At 45.4% G+C, this 18,439-nt stretch overlaps 1 protein-coding gene across 1 annotated transcript in view; it reads left to right on the top strand.

Moving 5' to 3' along the window:
• The window catches only part of FHOD3 (formin homology 2 domain containing 3), a 429,142-nt gene that overhangs the window by 252,049 nt on the left and 158,654 nt on the right, over positions 1 to 18,439 (top strand). The window contains 1 exon segment of the mRNA XM_024764148.1: positions 9,158 to 9,396. Within this exon segment, the coding sequence (XP_024619916.1) occupies positions 9,158 to 9,396 (239 nt within the window).

The raw sequence follows: 18,439 nt of genomic DNA, 5'->3' as shown, positions 1-18,439 counted from the left end.
GCCATAATCATGTCAGCCAACTCCTTACACTGAATCTCCATATATATCCTATTTGTTCTGTTTCTTTGGAGAGCTCTAATACACTCATGTATTTAAGAAGTAGAATATTACCAGTAACTCGGAAGTGTCCTTGATGGCCCTTCCTGGTGTCATCCAACTAATTTCCAGCACTGTCCTCTTTTTTTTTAAAAATAATTTTGTCTGAAAATAACTTATTCTGTGAGCTAACACAAAGGATCAGATTATCAAATAAGAGTTGACAGATCTGAGATCTTGCTACCTATAGCAGAGCTATACTAATCTATCTAGGCTAATCATTTCCAGAATACAGAGGTGCAGAGACCTGTGACTTCCAGGTCTTTTATTCATATATCAGACATGTGCTTTCTGACCCAGAACAATAGATGAGGTCTCCAAGTGTGGTTCACGCGTCACCTCGCCCAGTGAGTAAGTTGCTTCATAACTATGAAGGCTCTCTACTACATAGTCCAGAGAGTCATGGCGTATAAATCCATAAATTCTGTGTTTATTTAGTGTAGGCGATCCTTAGCCAATCCTACCCTGCTAATTAAGGGCATTCCAGAAACAAGAACTCTCATTTTAGCAAATATCATCAGGCTGTTTGTTAGATAGTCTAGTTATTAGCATATTTACAAAAGATTAGATGGGGTCATTGTCTTCTTTGTTTCCGCAGAAGCGTCACTACTACAAAAGGAGTGGAGGGATCACAGCCCAGCTGTTTTAACTCCTTCCTCCCTGTCTGTATCCCTAAACAATATACTAATTTTGTCTTTTTATGAATGGAACCATACCTTTGGTGTCCTCCTACAGTTTCTCTTTTTGCTTATTGTTTTTGAGACCTACCCATGTTGTTATGTGAAGTTCTAATTAGTTCACTTTCACTGCTGATGAATATATCCCAATTTATTTATCTGTTCTTCTCTTGATGGATGTCGGCTGGTTACAGTTTTGTTGCCATGACAGTGCTACCATGACCGTTCTTTTCTGCGTGTGTGTGCGCGCGCGTGCCCAATACTCTTTATGTTTACATATCAATGCTATACTCGCTTTGTAAAAATATTTAGACGTTTTTCTTCTTTCTCTCTGCCCTTGTCTCTGGTCTTTGATTATTTGATAGAATTCCCTTGGGAAATTGGGTGGACCTGTGATGATGATGATGATGGGGCAGAGGAGGAGTGTGTGTGTTTGTGTGTGTGTGTGTTGGAGGCAAGAGATCTTTGGTAAGTATGTTTTTTCTATGGGTATTGGTCTATTTAAACTTCCTATCTTTATGTAGATCAGTTTTTCTGAATCATATTTTCCTAGGAAATTATCCACTTTATCTGGATTTTTAAACTGATTACTAAAGAGATATATAAATAGTCTCTTAGGAATGTTTTTAATTTCCTCTTGTTCAGAAGTTATTTTCCTTTGTTAATTTTTGTGTTTGCAATTTCTCCCTTTTTTTCCTCTGGGGTAACTAGTGGTTTGTTTGTTTTGTCGTTGTTGTTAATTTTGACTTACGTATGATTTTCAGTGCTCTTCTGTTTTGTAACTCAAAACGTTTTTATCTCTATAATTTCCCTCTTTAATTTTCTTTCAGTTTACTTTGTTGTTCTTTTTTGAGATTTTTAAGTTGTTTATTTACTTTATTTCCTTTTATCCTTTAACCATCCTCGCATTCCTGGACTGTAACCCACTTGGTCATGATGTGTTCTTTTGTAAAGTGTGCTGTTGGAATTCTGTTCGATACTAATTTATTTAGGATTTTTACGCAAGTAGTCATAAGTAAGATTGGCCTCCCTCTCAGCCTCCGCCCTCTTCCTTTCTTCCTTTTCTGTATGCCGTCCCTAGTAGCTTGGGCATCACTGTTATGCTAGCATCATAAAAAGATGATGCTGGTGGTCATGAAACCACTTTTGTAAGTTGCTCCTGTAGAACGCACTCCCGGCGACTATGTCTATGGATGTCTCTAGGGTACCTCTCTGATTGTTCCTCCTCGATGTTCCTCCCGTGGATCTTTCTTCTCTGTCTCTTCCCTTTCAGTGTTGGGGTTTCCTTATCAGACCTCCTCCTCTCTCAGTACATGCAGCCTGCACTATGATTCACCCAGTGAATTCAGCAGCTTTTGAGGCTGGTGGCTGATACCTTGACCCTGAGCTTCCTGCCAAGACTCCTGGCTGCCTGACCCTCTGCCTGCTTGTCTTTTTGTATTACGTTCATTCATTCATTGAGGGTATGTCACATGCTCTGCTAGGGCTGAAAATACAGAGCTAGAAGATCTGTCCCTGCCCCAAGCAACTTTCATGATGTGGTCTAAGACAAGCAGGTGGCTGGTTCCCCCAGCAGCTAAATGTGATGGCACAGGAAGGGACATGGAACATGCCAGAGGAGCTCAGACTATGTCAGTCACAGCCACCTGGAGGCTGCACGTGACATGTATCCAGCCCTAACGAAACCTTTTATTTTTCTCCCATGACAAAAACAAAAATCCCACACAATCTGTTCATTTCTCCGTCTACACAAAGCGCAGAGTCTCCCAAGTTACAAACCCGGAGCTGTCCTGGACTCCCTCCTCTCTCCTCTGTCCCCACGCTCGGCAGTCCGATTGCTGAAGACTGTGATTTCTTCTCCATTCCCCTAGCTCAGGCCCTCATCATTGCTTGCCTGGATTATTGCAATATCTTCTCACTCTTTTGTTCCTCTGTGAATCCATTCATTCAACAGAACTTTACTGAGCACGTACTATGTGCCAGGCACTATTCTAGGCCCCAGGACACAGCAGCAAACTAGATAGACAAGACCAGTGCCCTGAGGGGATGCACGTTCTCATGGGGTGCAGACAGTGATCAAAGTACGTGAGTAAGCTGAGGATCCAAGATTGCTGGCGTGTCTATGAAGAAAAGAGACGGGATGAGGTAGAGGTGGGACACTGAGACAGGGGGAGGAAGGCCCATCTGAGGTGGTGGCCTAAAGAAGGACAGTGACAGAGGGGAGAGTGGTGGAGGAGAGTAGGTTTGGCAGGTGTGAAGGGTTGAAAGGAGGTGTGATGACGGGCAGGGCCTGGAGAGGTTGGCACCTGCAAAGTGGCATCCCCTGGAGGCTTCTCTGCTTATTCCCTCTTCCTAACTCCCTGCAACTGAAAACAGGGGATCCTCCTGGAAGTCAGATCTGACTACGCCATTCCTCTATTTAAGAAAATAAACAGGAGTGAAGAATGAATGAATGAATGAAAAACCTTAAAATCTTTTTCACAGCCCGTGGGATGAAGCCCAAATTCTTTGAGTTGGTACGAGAGCTAACACCGTCTGTGGCCTTCGTGCTTCTATGGCCTGTCTCGGGTCATTCCTAAGATGTCTCTGAAGTTTCAGCCACACTCAACTTCTTCTGTTTCTTGAACGTGAAAGGCAGGTCATCAGGGAGCTTCCCTTTATCCATTCTCCTTGCTTTGCCTGGAGTGCTCTTCCTTCCCATTCTCAGGTTGGCAAACTCCTCCTCCTCCTGTAGGAGTCATCTCAGATATCCCCTCGTCCGCAAGGCCTCTTTGACAAGGTAAAAGGAGTTCCTGCTACTTGTCACCTGCACCTTGTTTATAACCCAGGAAGGAGCACTTGTCTGTGTCCACACCTCAGACTGAACAGTCCTCAGGTCGCACTTGTCTATCTGTTTGCCTTTGTCATCTGTCTCATTCCTCTCTAACCCCTGTGCCCAGCAGCACACCTGCCCAGAGTAGAAGTTCAGTAAGCACTTGAATGAAGGTCTCTTTTAAATATCACACATTTTATTAACAGATGCTGGGTTGAAGGAAGGGCATGATTTAATCAGAAATCAGCTACCTTAAAGGGGAGATGCTTTGAGTAATCACTCAAGGTGATTACTGAATGCTTGGGGTACCAGGTAGAGTCAGGATTTTTATTCCTTTCTGAAAATTAATGCAGTTTTAAAAATATTTAGTGCCACAGGACAACTAAGTTCATTATATGCAAGGGCAGCAAGGAGGCCTATAAGCAGTGCCAATATTTTCCTCACAATAGACTATGAATGTTTTCAAGCCATTGTAGAGACCTTGGTAGGGTTTCTAGAATTCTTCTTAATAGTGGAGGATGTCTGGTGACCATATGTCCTGGACTTTCTGGGGAATGCTGAATTCCATGTAATTTAATTCCATTTTAGAAAGGTGATTTAATCCATGTTTAATTAAATTCATTTGAATTTTTATAGCTTTGAATGCTTTTTGAAATACGTAAATTCACGAATCAAAATAAAAAGTCTTTTGTCAGATTGTGTTCTAGCTTTTGATTCTGAAAATGTGGTCCTAGTAATGGCAAAGGCATCTTAGGGATGAAGACTTTGGGGGTAAGGGGGTGACTGTTACTGTCAGGAATAAATAACTTATAGAGCCAATCTCTTAAAATTCTTCCTTTATCATAGGGGGTTTTAAAAATGTGTATCAGTTAGCTCTTGCTGTATAACAAATATGCCAAAAAGAGTGGTCTTAAAACAGCAATTATTGCTCATGATTCTGTGGGTCAGAGATTTGGGCCTGGTTCACCTGAAAGATTCTCAGGGAGCTACAGTTATCTGATGGCTTGACTGGGGCTGAATGGTCTAAGATGGTCTCATTCACCTGGTTTGGCATTTGGTGCTGCTGTTGGCTGGGCCATATGTCTTCAGCGGACTAGCCCGAACTTCTTCACATGTAGCAGCATTTCAGAAGGACAAGTCTCAAAGTGCAAACACTTTTGAGGCATCTATGTCTTCTGATGTTCCACTGGCCAAAGCAAGTCACATGGAAAATTGTTGACTCATTGTAGGAGAGGGCTACACAAGGATAAGGAAACAGAGAGGCGTGATTCCCTGGGAACCTAGTGCTATAATCATCTGCCACAACCTGTCATCAGCATAGTTTCTTCTTGAAATGGTACTAGCACTGGCATCCACTTCACCTAAAAGCTGAATCAAGATGTATAGGTATGAATTAAAAAGAAAATGTGGGATAGCAATTTGGAAAATGATAACATCTGCTGTGTAAAGATGGCTGCCTGTCATGGAGGTTAATAGTAGTATAACAACGTAAACTCAAAGAAATGTTAATAGATTTTGACCTCCATTAAGAACGGTCAGATTGTTCAATGTTTGATGATACTAAGAAATTATTTTAAGCGGGACAGTGGTATGTGGTTATGGGTTTTAAAAATCCTTATCTTCTAGGGATATATACTGAAATATTAATGAGTGAAATTATATGATCTGGGATTTATCTCAAAAAAATCTGGCTGGGCTTCCCTGGTGGCGCAGTGGTTGAGAGTCCGCCTGCCGATGCAGGGGACACGGGTTCGTGCCCCGGTCCGGGAAGATCCCACATGCCGCGGAGCGGCTAGGCCCGTGAGCCATGGCCGCTGAACCTGCGCATCCGGAGCCTGTACTCTGCAAGAGGAGAGGCCACAACAGTGAGAGGCCCGCGTCCCGCAAAAAAAAAAAAAAAAAAAAAAAAAATCTGGCTGTGGGGTTGGTGGCAGGTAGTAAATGAGGCAAGATTGCCCAGGGTCGATAGTTGTTGAACTGTCATAGGTGATGAGCACAAAAGTCTTTGTATATGTTTGAAAATTTCCACAAAAATTTAAAAAGAATGTTTAGATCATTCAGTGGCCTCAAAGACTGGTAGAAGTTGTCACAGATGCCACCTTAGTCCACTCCTCACAGCTTTCTTGATAAGATGGGGTGGGATGTGCAAGCAATCAGTGCTGGCTGAGGAACCTGCTTGCTCCTCATCTTGGTTTTATAGAGTGTTCTACATTTTTTTTTTTTTGCGGTACGCAGGCCTCTCACTTTTGTGGCCTCTCCCGTTGTGGAGCACAGGCTCTGGATGCGCAGGCTCAGCGGCCCTGGCTCCCGGGCCCAGCCGCTCCGCGGCACGTGGGATCTTCCCAGACTGGAGCACGAACCCGTGTCCCCTGCATCAGCAGGCGGACTCTCAACCACTGCGCCACCAGGGAAGCCTGTGTTCTACATTTGATTAAAAGAGTCAGAAGGTATCTGACGAGGAGTCCAGCAAACAAAACACTCCATCATTTGGGTGAGATTAGAGATTGTTCAGGACATGGTTGATCTCACCTTGGGTCCCATGGAGGACACTGAACTTGTAGTTAATTAGATCTGACACCACAGATTCTGAATAAGTCTCTTGATAAGTGCTGTTCTCTCCAGGTGTTTTCCAGCCCTTAGTGGACTTGACTCTAATCCATAGTGCTCCCTAGTATCTGAAGAATTTGGAACTGCCATCAAGGCCCTGTACGTGAAAGTGCGTCTCTCTTCCTATCATCAGTGGACACTGGTGATTCTAAAATTCTTCTTGTAAAGACAAAACCAGGAGTGAAGACCAGCCCCAAATTTCATGTTACAGCATTCCTGACTGCCAAGCTCGAGACTGCCATTGGATCTCCTGGGATTCTGAGCCCCATTTACCCTCCGCCCCCATGCACCCTTTTCTTTGTTTAAGGGGATGGATGTTTTGTTGAGGATCTGAACTTTAGACAGCCCTCACTGAATTCCCTCTTATGGTGTCATTTTGATAATCTTTCAAGACTTTTCATGTAAACTTTCTGATTGTCTCCATCTTCCTTGACAAAAGGCAGTTAAAGTAGATTTCACTTTGTGTACACTCCGTGTACTTCTCTGAAAGGCACTGTGAGTGGAATGCTATTTTTTTTTTTTTTTTTTCGGTACGCGGGCCTCTCACCGCTGCGGCCCCTCCCCCTGCGGAGCACAGGCTCCGGACGCGCAGGCCCAGCGGCCACGGCTCACGGGCCCAGCCGCTCCACGGCACGCGGGATCCCCCCGGACCGGGGCACGAACCCGCGTCCCCCGCATCGGCAGGCGGACCCCCAACCACTGCGCCACCAGGGAAGCCCTGGAATGCTATTTGATCCTTGCATCTCTGAGGTTAGGCAAGGAATTAGAAATATCTGAACTCTACTTTATCCCCTAATCTTATCATTCCAAATGTGTGCTTAATTAGAAGCAGAATCAATACTTCAGGTCAGAATAAGTTCAAATGGTCTAGAATTTGTACATCTCAAAATGAAGAAAAAATAATTGGCTAGTAATATTTTAAAATACTCTCCTTGGTTAGGTATATAATCATTCTCAAACTTTCCCCAGAGAATGCCATTTAAAGTGCTAAAGTTGAGATGATAAAAGTGGTTAACCAAATACATAACTTCTTTCTTAGTTCTTGCAGTTATACCGCAGACCCCCCTGTGCCGCACCCCCCTCCCCCAGGAAACAGACTTTCCAGTGAGATTTTGTAACAATAGAGCTTTTTCTGAACTCTTATCAATTCTTACCTCAAACCTCCCCAAATTATGTCTGACTTGTAAATTCTAAGGGAACAGAATAGTCAAAATATTATTAAATTGTCTTCATCTATCTGGGAGTTTGTTATAGAATGTATCTGGCATGTAGATAGAAGAGTTTTCACTAAATCAGTCTCACCCAAAAGCTAGAACTGGAGGAAACTGGAGATGGAGCAGATCAAGGGAGGCTGCACTCCTGAGAAACAGGCCGTGCATCTCAGGTGTCCATTCTCGTGAACAGGATGAGAGTGGCCAATCTAGCCCTGACTAAGCCAAGCTCACCTTGCTATGTGAACACAGTTGGCATCAATGCTTTGGACAGAGGAGACCACTGATTTTGCAGTAGCCAGGTTTTATGTAGACAGGTGATGTCAAAGCCAAATAGCATGGTTAGCCATCTGGGTCTTTATATTACTTCTCCATTTTCTCACTTGTCAGGACCACGTTGTGAAATGTGACCAAGAGCACACACAAGCCTGGAAAATATGCACCTTTGGGGTCCGGGGACCATGTGGGTCCTTGGGTGCCACATCAGAGAGACTGCTGGACTTGCTTTGGCCTGGCCCACCTGGTGTGCGAGGTGGCCTGACCTGCCAGTTCTGTGTGATGGAGGAATTTGTGGGCATCCTAGGCCCCTTTATCTGAGGGCCTATGTTGGGGAAGAATGGTCATATTAATTGAGTACTAGCCACAGGGAAAGCCCTACCCTAGCTGCTTTATATATGTTAGATAAGTTTTCTTACCAAAAACCTGAAAATGCAATCCTCTTAGCCTCATTTGCCGAGAGAGAGGCTCTCAGGCAAGCAATTTGCTGCAGGTCACCCTTGGTCCACTAGTGGCCCAGGCAGCCACACAGAGGTCTAGTCAACGATAACTTGTGCTCGTCTGACCGTGTAGTTTTTGAGAAGGTAGGTATAAAAATAATTAAAGAAGCTGGAGATACAGATAGGTGTAACCCATGGTTGAGAAGAGAGAGCTCCAATAAAGAGAAGTGTATGCATAGAGATGGTGGGCGTTAATGTGAGCTGAGAGAGCCATGGAGTAGGGTCCAGGATAGAGGAGATTAGGAGAGGGCCGAGCTGGGCCTTTGGACAGGGTACCACCCAACTAGAAGCAGGGCTCCTAGTGTAAGTGCTTTTAAGAGGAAATTTTTGTTAAAAACGTAATTCTAGAGGTCCAGTGTATTTCTGGTCTCTATTTTTGCGACCGCAAGTCAGCAGGCTCCTGAGACCAGGCTGCAGAGGGTCCCGTGAGAGCCGCGGTGCGCGGGGATCTAAAGTCAGGCCTCTCAAAAGACCTGCAGGTGAGGCCGTTCGGCTCACCTCGTTTGTGGCTCCCGCCTTTCTCCTTGCTGTGCTCTTCTGAACAGCCTCGCTGGGAAGGCGAGCTCCGAAACTGTCGGGAACTCCGGGGCTTCTGGCTGCCGCTGGGCGTCAGGAGAGACTCCGCCTCCTGGACCAGGGAAAAGCAAAGGCGGTGGGGGCGGGGCGGGGGGCGCACACGAGAGATGACCTCGGAAAGGGCAGTGCTGGGCCGCAGAGTGAAGAGCCCATCTAATTACAAAATATTTCTCAGGTCTTCTCGTGACATCAGTTGACCTTTTTGTATCCGTTTGGGAAAATCACACAGTGGCGAGCATCTTTTGGTTTGCAGGTGGCGCTTTAGGATGCGTGTGGTTGTGATGACCTTGTGGAGAAGCCGCAGCCACAGGATGGGAAGAGACGGCGCAGAGTGCTCATTGGGGCGGGACTGTGAAAGGCTGTCAGGTCTGAGCTCGCGCTGGGCGCTCTCTGCTTTTCCAGGTGGCACTCAGGCTTGAGGATGGCGACGAGACGGCTGAACCACCCCCCAGCGGGTGCCGGGACCGGAGGAGGGCCAGTGTGTGTTCCGGCACGGGCGGCGAGCACCAGGGCGTGGACCGCAGGCGGAGCCGCAGGCACTCGGTGCAGAGCATCAAGAGTCCTCTGTCGCCTCCGTCCAGCCCCTGCTCCCCGTCGGCTCCCGACTTCAAGGCCAGTCAAGTGCGAGATCTTCCTGAAAAGTAAGTATTAACCCAGCCGCGGAGAGGGGCGCAAGGATGCCGGAAAGAGGGAGAGAGGCCACAACCCCACTGGTGCCCTTGACCATCCCCGCCTCTCCTGCTCCCTGCCTCTTCTCTACCATTAAACCATCACCCCTAATTGCCCCGGAACTTCCCAGAGGCGAGGTGGCCCTGGTGACATGCGTAGACTTGGTCTTACTAACGCCGTGAACTCATCTTCACCCACTTGTGTTTTCATATTATTTAGCATCTCAGTTAATAACCTGTGTAGAAATGCTGTGCTTTATCAACTAGAAAAGAATCCAAAACACAAAACTTTGGCCTAGAAATAAATGGTATGCCACCACACGAATGCGAGATCGATAGAGTCTGAGGTACTCATGATAATACATGGTTGAGGTTGAGTTAAATGGAACAAATATGTGCTTTCATATAACTTCAGTAAATACTGATGCCATCATTCATTCAGTCAGTCATGCAGCATACTTTTTTATTAAGTGTCTGTTATAGGCCAGGACTGTTTGAAACCGTGAAGACATATACATAGAAAAGGTATGATCTCCATTCCTGTGACCCTCCCATCTGGGCAGGGAGAAGGTAAGAATGAAGACAAGGACATAAAAAGAAATAGATTGACAGTCCCATGAGAAATTATGTATGTCCAAAATATAAAATTTGACAAAATCTATAGGAGCTCAGAAGTGGTTCCATAAAACAGAGGTGCAGCAAAAGGATGGCCATGCTGCTCTGGGGCCTGGGTCCAGTTATATCTTCCCAAATGGATGCTCTCAGTTCACTAGGATGGTGGGACTCTGTGGACCAGTCCATGACAGCCAACTCCACTGAGGCTGACAGATACACTGGTTGCCAGTGCACCTCTTCCTGCTGCTGGCGGAAACCCTGCTCGCATCACTTGACTGAAGCGTTTCCCCCCCATCATGGAGATCCACCTGGGAGCCAAATGTAGGTCAGGAGGCTGCTTGGTGTAGAAGAATATAAGTGGTGTGACCTTAAGATAGTGAGGTCTGTCACCATCCACATATGTCCCTTCCGCTCTATCCCTAAGGGGACACCCACCCCATCCCCACCACTACCAAGAAGTGACTTGAGCAGTCTGGTACTCATGGGATCACTGGAACATGAACCGGTCCAGGCCTTTGGGTGCCCCCTATTACAGAAGGAGAAGGAGGACATCGGTCTGCGAGTGATGTGCAAGGCATGGTCCATGTTGACACCCTTCTCCATCACCTAGCCCTCCATCTACAGGTTTTTCTGTCTCTAAGAGACTGTGTATAGCAATCTCTATTTTAGTGAAAAGAAGACCAAAACTTCTGAACGGACTGAGGAATGAGAACCTCTACTATGAACATTGTACTTTGTCATCCAAGATCTTCAAGAAACTCAGGCGGTGCTCAGAGGGCCCTGGAAGCTCTCTGTAGTGCTGCCTCTGGCTAATAGCTTGAGAAATTAACATGGAGAGAGTTAAGGAAAGTGTACACAGTGGGCTGAAAAATCGGTTTAAAAGCACCAAAGAGGCTGAAGGTAGGAGTTAGAAGGCCTTGTTAGCAGCATTTGGTGTTCTTTTGCTCTGTCTGACTTGGGTCATGTTTGTTTCTGTTCTATTTCTTGGTTTTACACTTTTCAACGGTGTGTTGTGAGTTCAGGTGACCACACCTTGTGATATGTTGGCAAAGGTAACAGCAGTGGAGTGGACCTTCCTGGGCACAGTTTTGAGCCTCTGGGCTTGGTGGGATCTGGAACGGGAGGCCACAGATGGTCCTCTGAATGTTCCTGCCTCAGTGTTTTCAAATAGGACTGATTTTTCATTTTAATGAAATTATTACTTTAATGTAAATTTCATAGCATTTGTTTAAGAAAAATACACTTTCCTGCTTACCAAGAAAGGTAAAGGTTTTCAGATTGATGATTATGAAGTGGCTTCATCCATGTAGCCTGTTGGAGGGATTTTGCCCTGTGGCCCCAAAATGACACCGCAATTTTGGCAGAAGTGGGAGTAGGATAGAGGGAAAGTGTGACGATAAGCAAATTGGGAAGCAATCCCTGCATGCATAGCTTAGTCACCTGCTCAGCATCTGTGCCTCAAAACGTTACCTTAGAATCAAGAAGTTCATTGTGCTCTATTCCCCGTAGACCTTGAAAGACACAGACGCATGCCTGACCTAGATTACTCTTCATCTGTGCGAACGTTCCGGCCCTGCTTACCGCTAACTTGTAGCAACATGCCTGCCTATGTCACATATGAAGAATTTTAGGCTGAATTGTATTACTCTGTGTCCCAACTAATGCCAATACTTCTGAAAAGAAGGTAGAGCTATGTTACAGGGTAGAGATTCACGTTGTCCTAAACTGTATATGGCACTCTGCACTCAGGTGGTTCTTCTCTGTCACTTGAATTGGATTCTCATGATGGTCCTCTGTAGGATCCAGGCAGGGCAAGTATCATTACCCTCACATTACAGATGAGAAAAGAGTCAGGGGCTTGGTGCCTTGTGATGAATCTCAGGACTAGGGAGCTAAGCCCTGGGTTAAACCTGAGTCTTTGCCGCTCAATGTCCGAACCGTATAGAACCACTTGCCACCCTACTGTTCCTAAACGTAGTCATTGAGTGAGATGAGTGAGATTTGTACTTCTGACTTTTTAGACAGGGAATTTGTTTACATACCATGTATGTGTATTTTTATTCGGGTTAATATAAAAATCAAGGAGAGTCGAACAGGAGAAAATCCCCCAGTCTTCTTACAGACTTAGGCCAGCTAGGCTATGTGCTTAAATAAGGACGAGTAAGCCTCAAAACTCACATTGCTCTTCTGAAGAAATAGAAGTCCACAGTGAGCATTTACCAAATAAGGTATGAGTTTATTGGTCATCTGCCACCTAAAAGTACCTCTTGTGACTATGTGTGCGATGGTGAGTTTCACCTTTGCGATTAAATTTACAGATCTGATTGGAAGAAAAATGTCGGTGCTTTCATTGTTTTACCAAGAAAGTTATTTTTAGCATCTAATCATCAAAAGAGCCAGTGTCTCTGGTTTAAATTGTAATAGTATATAATGTTAGGACTAAAAAGTCTTCAGGGTTGTCAAGCCCAGACCAGAAGCCCTTTCCGTGTACTCAGCCTCGGACATTCTCCTCCCTGAGGCACCCCATTCTATCTTTGGACTTTTTGGCTTGTTAGTAAAGTCACCTGGTCTAAATTTGCTCTATGATGTGGTAGCTCTGTTGGCGCTTAGCCTTTCACTATATGGATAGAATTTCCCTATAATGTTTCCCTATTCATCCTGGTTCTTACCTCTGTCAACACACACTGGGTCTTCTTGCCTCTCTGTATATCCATCTCTCTGGCAATGAACTTGGCACGGGACTTTATAATATATAAAGTTTAATTTCATCCTGTTGAGTTCCACACAACATTCTAACCCATAGAGGTAATTTTGAACTTCATTTAGTCGTTCATGTTAGCAGTTGTGCCATCCAGCTTTCAGTCATGTGTATATTTTAATACACATGGAAGAGTGACCTGGCGGGTAGTGGATGGTGACAGCAGCTTGGAAGTAGATGGTACAGACGACTCCCACATTCCTCAGAGTCAAGGGTTGGAAATATTCTCTGTCGAGGGCCAGGTAATAAATATGTTAAGCTTTGCAGCCCAGACAGTCTTTGTTGCAACTATGGCTGCTTTTATGCTTTTTTTGTAGCATAAAAGCAGCCATAGAAAACAGGCTAGAGAATGAGTGTGGCTGCCTTCCACTGAGACTTTATTTATGGACACTGAGATTTGAGTTTTACATGTCGTGAAATATTCTTTAGATTTTTTTCCCCCAGCCATTAAAAAAAATGTGAAAATCATTCTTAGCTGACAGACTGTACCAAAACAGGTGGTGGGCCACATTTGGCCCACAGGCTTGCCAACCCATATTCTAAGGGGCTGCGTTTCTTGAGGGAAGTTGCAGGGGAAGTGGTTTGGAGTTGGCAAAGAGGAGTATGTGGGTAAGAGAGAAGAACCCGTCACGCCATATGAGAAGTCTGTTAGGGAACAGCATCCTTAAGTCCAGGGTTAGAGCAAGGAATATTCCATGAAGGTGTGGAGGCTGTTTGCTGATGGCTGCTCATGCGTTCCCAGTGGGAGGCTGGGGGGATTGGAGAGGGTGGAGAAGAGTCAGACTAGGGGGACATACTGAGCCAGTGCAGGGGAGGGCGTGTGGCAATGAGCCCAGAAAAGGATGTGCTGCTCAGGGATGTAGAGGCAGGCTGGGACCAGTCTCAACGGCCCCGAAAGGCAGTGGTCTTCAACTGGAAGTGATTTTGTCCCTAGGGGACACTGAGCAATGCCTTGGCACTTTTTGGGTTATCATAGCTGGGGTGGGGAGTGCTGTTGGCATCGGTGGGTGAGTCTAGGGACGCTGCTAAACATTCTGCAGTGCAAGGACAGCCTACCGCAATGAAGAATTATCTGTTCTAAAATGTCAGCCCTGCCTTAGGGGAAGGCACGTAACTGGTTGTGGTTTTCACCTCCTTGGGACGATGCTGATGCAGGGAGTCTTTAGACTGTTGGAAGCTTTCTTGAACTTTGTGGACCTATCTTAAATGCTCATGTGCATGGGTCAAAACTGACTTTTTTTTCCAGAGAATGTAATTCTTAAACTGGGGGGCTACTGTATAGATAGTACAGTAGAGTCCCTTTTTTGTTTTGTTTTGGTTGGGTTTTAACTCCATTTAGCAAAGTTTTCTACTTCACATTCTCAGGGAATATGCTGAGCCCTCTTTGAGAACCAAAAGTTTGACTAAATCTCATGATTTTCTCAGTAGCTGAAATGCCCCGCGTAACCAATTCTAATCAGCTTCACACCTGCCACGTTCCAGAAATACTGACGTAGTGGAACGTGACACCAGCATGCAACAAAATGGCAAGACAGAAAAATGATGATATGACAGAAGGTGTGGTCTTCTGCAGCCAGGCTCTGGAACCTGGTTGGAGGAAGAGGAACACAGGGGACAAGCTCACTAGAGCCACCTCTGTCCACGCAGTGTTCACAGGTGTTTAGGTGGAGTTGAGAACTCAGCTTGAGGAGGAGAGGTGGATGCCCTCCTCTCGACTGATGGTGTCATCAGCTGGGGGTCCAGAAGTGAAAAAGTTAAATTCAAGAATTGCGATTTCGTCCATGGAGGTTAGATTAGGGGTAAAAATAAGGAAAAAAGGCTTAATATTTGTTGTACAAAACTACTCATTCTAATACATTGAAGGTGATCAGGAAGTAGACAGACTGACCAGGAGTCAAGGGTTGTGGCCAGGCCTGGAGCTTGCAGTTGGGAACGACTGGATGCAGTAGCTTGACCTACAGACGTGCCTGACCCTCCAGCAGCACAGAGAGGTTGTGGCCTGGCCCCCTTGGTCCTGGAGAAGGGGAGACCAGGAGGGACCATGCCCATGTGGGCTACAGGCCACGGGTACTGACGGAGGGTAGCTAGCCCACCCATGCTGCAGCGAGGAGCCTGGCAGGGTGTGGTGTGGGGACAGACCGTGGACACCAGCAGCAGAAACTCAGTCTGCACACATTCTCACCAGCGTGGAATTTGGAATCACTGCTGTACAGGACGTAGAATGGAGGTGCTTGGCTCTGCCACTACTAGCCCTGTACCCATTTAGACATGGCGCCTGGCACAGAGTGAGAACAGAATAAAGAGCAGCTCTTTTATGTTTTCAAATAATGTACTGAGCGCTTAAGTATCCGCCAGGCATTATGCTAAGAGCTTTAGTGTACTACGCTTTTCACTGTTACCCTATGAGGTATACGTACTGTTATTATCTCTACGTGACAGGAGGAAAAACTGAGGCACAGAACATTGAAGTAACTTGTCCAGAGTCCCACAGCTAATCTATGTGGAGTTGGTTTTAGAGTTCAGGTGGTCTGGATCCGGAGTCTCTGCCCTTCGCCATTTTATTCAACTACCCTTTTTTCCCCCCTGTGATCCTGTAGAAATAAAACAAATATACTGGGTACTTGGCGATTAGTAAGCAATTATCAAATGCGTGTTGCCATTCTTCTATATTATTAGTTCTGGTTTTTTGTCAGTACATTTAAAAAATTACTACAATACATTAAAAATTATTACTTGGTGTTCCATTGTAAGGATATACCATAATACCGTAGCGCCTTCATTCATTTTGCTACGGCTTGATTCCAGTTTTTTTCCTAGTACCAAACTTTCTGTAATGAACGCACACACATGCACACACACACACACACGCACGTGCACATACATTAACATTCTTTCAGGAGAGATTCTTAGAAGTGAAATCCCCTAGATCATGGGACACTTACATTTTGTAATATTGTATTACATATTGGTGTCAACCATATTGCTCTCTAAAAGGCCATATCAACTGGCTGTTCTACCATAGGCATATGACTGGCCATTTTCCCACACCATCACCAGCACTGGATGTTAAGAATTTTTCAGAAGTTTTACTGCTTCATTGGCTGTGGACATTTCCTTTTCTGAGTACAGTCTGTTTATATCCTTGGCTCATTTGTCTCCTGAAAGGTTTAAGCATTTTAATTGGTGTACAGCCATTCTGTTTTTAATGTGGAGATTTTCAGATACAAAAGTAGAGAGAATGTAGTATTTTTAATACATTATAGATATTAACTTTTGGACAACTATGTCACAAACATTTTCTCCCTATATCTTAACTATCTTTAAATTACTTTATGGCGTCTCTTGATATATGCATAAAACATATTTTTATAGTGTCCAATCTGTTAGTCTTTTCCTGTGTGGCTTTTAGGCGTCATGCTCACTCAGGGAAGTGTGTCCTCTTTCTAACTGCGGCCTCTCTGTGTTGTCCTGGGAGAATGCTCTCTATTTTTCCTTCACTCTCTAGGAGGTGAGTAGTAGCGGCAGTGGTGATAGCAGGAACCACATTTATGGAGCACTTACTTTGTGCTGACTATGGTGCTAAACAATTTGACATATGTTGTAAATTCCATGAAGCAGGTGGTAGTATTCTCCCCATTTTACAGGTGAGGAAACTGAGGCACAGGGAGGTTAAAGAACTCGCCCCAGATCTCACAGGTGGTAAGTGGCACAGCTGGGTTTGAACCCAGACCAGACAGTCCTAGTCCAGAGCCTGCACTCAGAGCTAAACATCCCTGGAACTAGTCTCTGAATCTATAGAATGTGTTCTGTAGTAACAAGCTTTTCTCTTTTGAGGATGAATTAGTTGAGAATTTGTTGAGAAAGCAAAAAATCATTCAGAGCAAATGTTTATTGGAACTTGGTCATCCCAAGAGCTGTGTTGTTTATAATCACTGTTAGATTTTGATCCTGAAATAATCGTACTGGTTGGCTTGTTTTTCTCATCAATTGGCACTGAAGACAGTTCCTAACGAGGAGTTCTGAGAATGTTCAGAGCAATAACTGCAACACTGGAACAGCCTTCCCAGTTAATCATAACTAACCAGCCGTAATCTTGGTGATGGGAGCAGGAAAGAAGCTATAGAGAAGAAAAGTTCACGGTTGAGAGGAAGCCACAGTTAACTATCAATTATCGGAGGCTAAGCTGTCCTCACGTTTTGGGGGATCATACCTGATGTGCACCGGTTAGTGGCCCAGTGGGTGGTGGGCAGAAGAGAGACAAGCCTTGGGGCTGAGCCTCCAGGGTGGGAGCTGGAGGGAGGCAGTTGGAGAGGGTGTGGCTTTCTATTTTCCTGCGGGAGTAGGAAAGGGTATTGGCACCTTTCTACTAGCCCCAGGAACCAGCGGGCAGATGGGAGATCCTAACTCTGAAACTCTGCAGGGTTGGGGAGGCCATTTTCCTGCATTTTGTCAGGAAGGAGGCATATTTGGATGCTTAGTTCTGGAACTAAGAGGGCCGTGCCTTGCCCTCTGGTCTGTGTCATGCCTTGTCCACAGGGCTTCATTGCCAGGGCCTACGGATTCCACTCCTCCTTTAGCTACAGGATCTGCAGCAGAAATAGCAGAGTAGCCCTAGTTCTGTCTTTCTTGGAAGTAGTTGGCAGTGAACAATCGATTTGCAAGCAAAAAACCTATTATATAAATAGTAGTGTTATGGAGTCCAAGCTCACCACAACAGCCCAATAAATTGAGAGACCAAGTGTTGGGACAAGGAACAGTGACTTTATTCGGAAAGCCAGCAGACCCAGATGATGGTGGACTGGTGTCGCAAAGAGCCATGTTACCTGAATTAGAATTCAGACTTCTTTTATACTAAAAGGGGACAGAGTATGACTGGTTGCTGCAAACTTCTTGGTGCCGGCCAGACAGAGGGGATGTGATAATCTTTTGTTTTTGCAGCTGTCCACTTAGGTCTGGTCACGATGTTGCTGGAAACCTCCAACAAGACAAACGTCATTCTCTGTTCTGCAACTTTTTATGTCTATGTGTGTGACAAGTGTTATACCTTTAAAGGTCAAGCCTGGGAGGCAGAGCTTTGAGAACGGGCTACCATGTATATTTCAGGCTATAGACAACATTCTTTTATAAAGGCACAGAACCAGCAAGACTAAGCACAGGCAACAGAGGTTAGAGCTAAAGGACTAGATCCAATACGGAGTCAGGTTTGTTCTTCTCTGTTACAGTAGGGGTTGTATCATTGGTGTTAACCTACGGAATTTACGACTCAGGTGACCTCAGTCCTGGCTCCTGGGGAAGGTTTGGCCAAGTGCAGAACAGGAGCAGCCACAGGTTGTTGAGGGCACAGGCATGGCCTTTCCAGCTGCAGTTCCCTCTTCCTCCCCAGGCTTGGCCTCGGTCTCCTCCGCTGTAAACTCAGGGCGCTGATGCCGCTTTAATAGAGTGGCAGGGGAGTCGAGAGAGGCAGCGCAAATGTGGGGTTAGCTCAGTGTTGTTGTAGTCACTCCATGCCCTGGAGCTTTCCCGGATTTTGTGCTATTAAAGAAGGTAATCGTTAAATAAATATGAACGTGAACTGGGGAGAAGATTCTGTGCACTGGCATAACCGTGCTAGAGGATTCCCCGCAGCTAGATTAACGACCGCTG

The sequence above is a fragment of the Neophocaena asiaeorientalis genome, unplaced genomic scaffold, assembly GCF_003031525.2.
Source record: "Neophocaena asiaeorientalis asiaeorientalis breed wild unplaced genomic scaffold, Neophocaena_asiaeorientalis_V1.1 scaffold670, whole genome shotgun sequence".
Taxonomy (NCBI): domain Eukaryota; kingdom Metazoa; phylum Chordata; class Mammalia; order Artiodactyla; family Phocoenidae; genus Neophocaena; species Neophocaena asiaeorientalis.
This window is presented reverse-complemented; position numbering and strand designations above follow the sequence as displayed.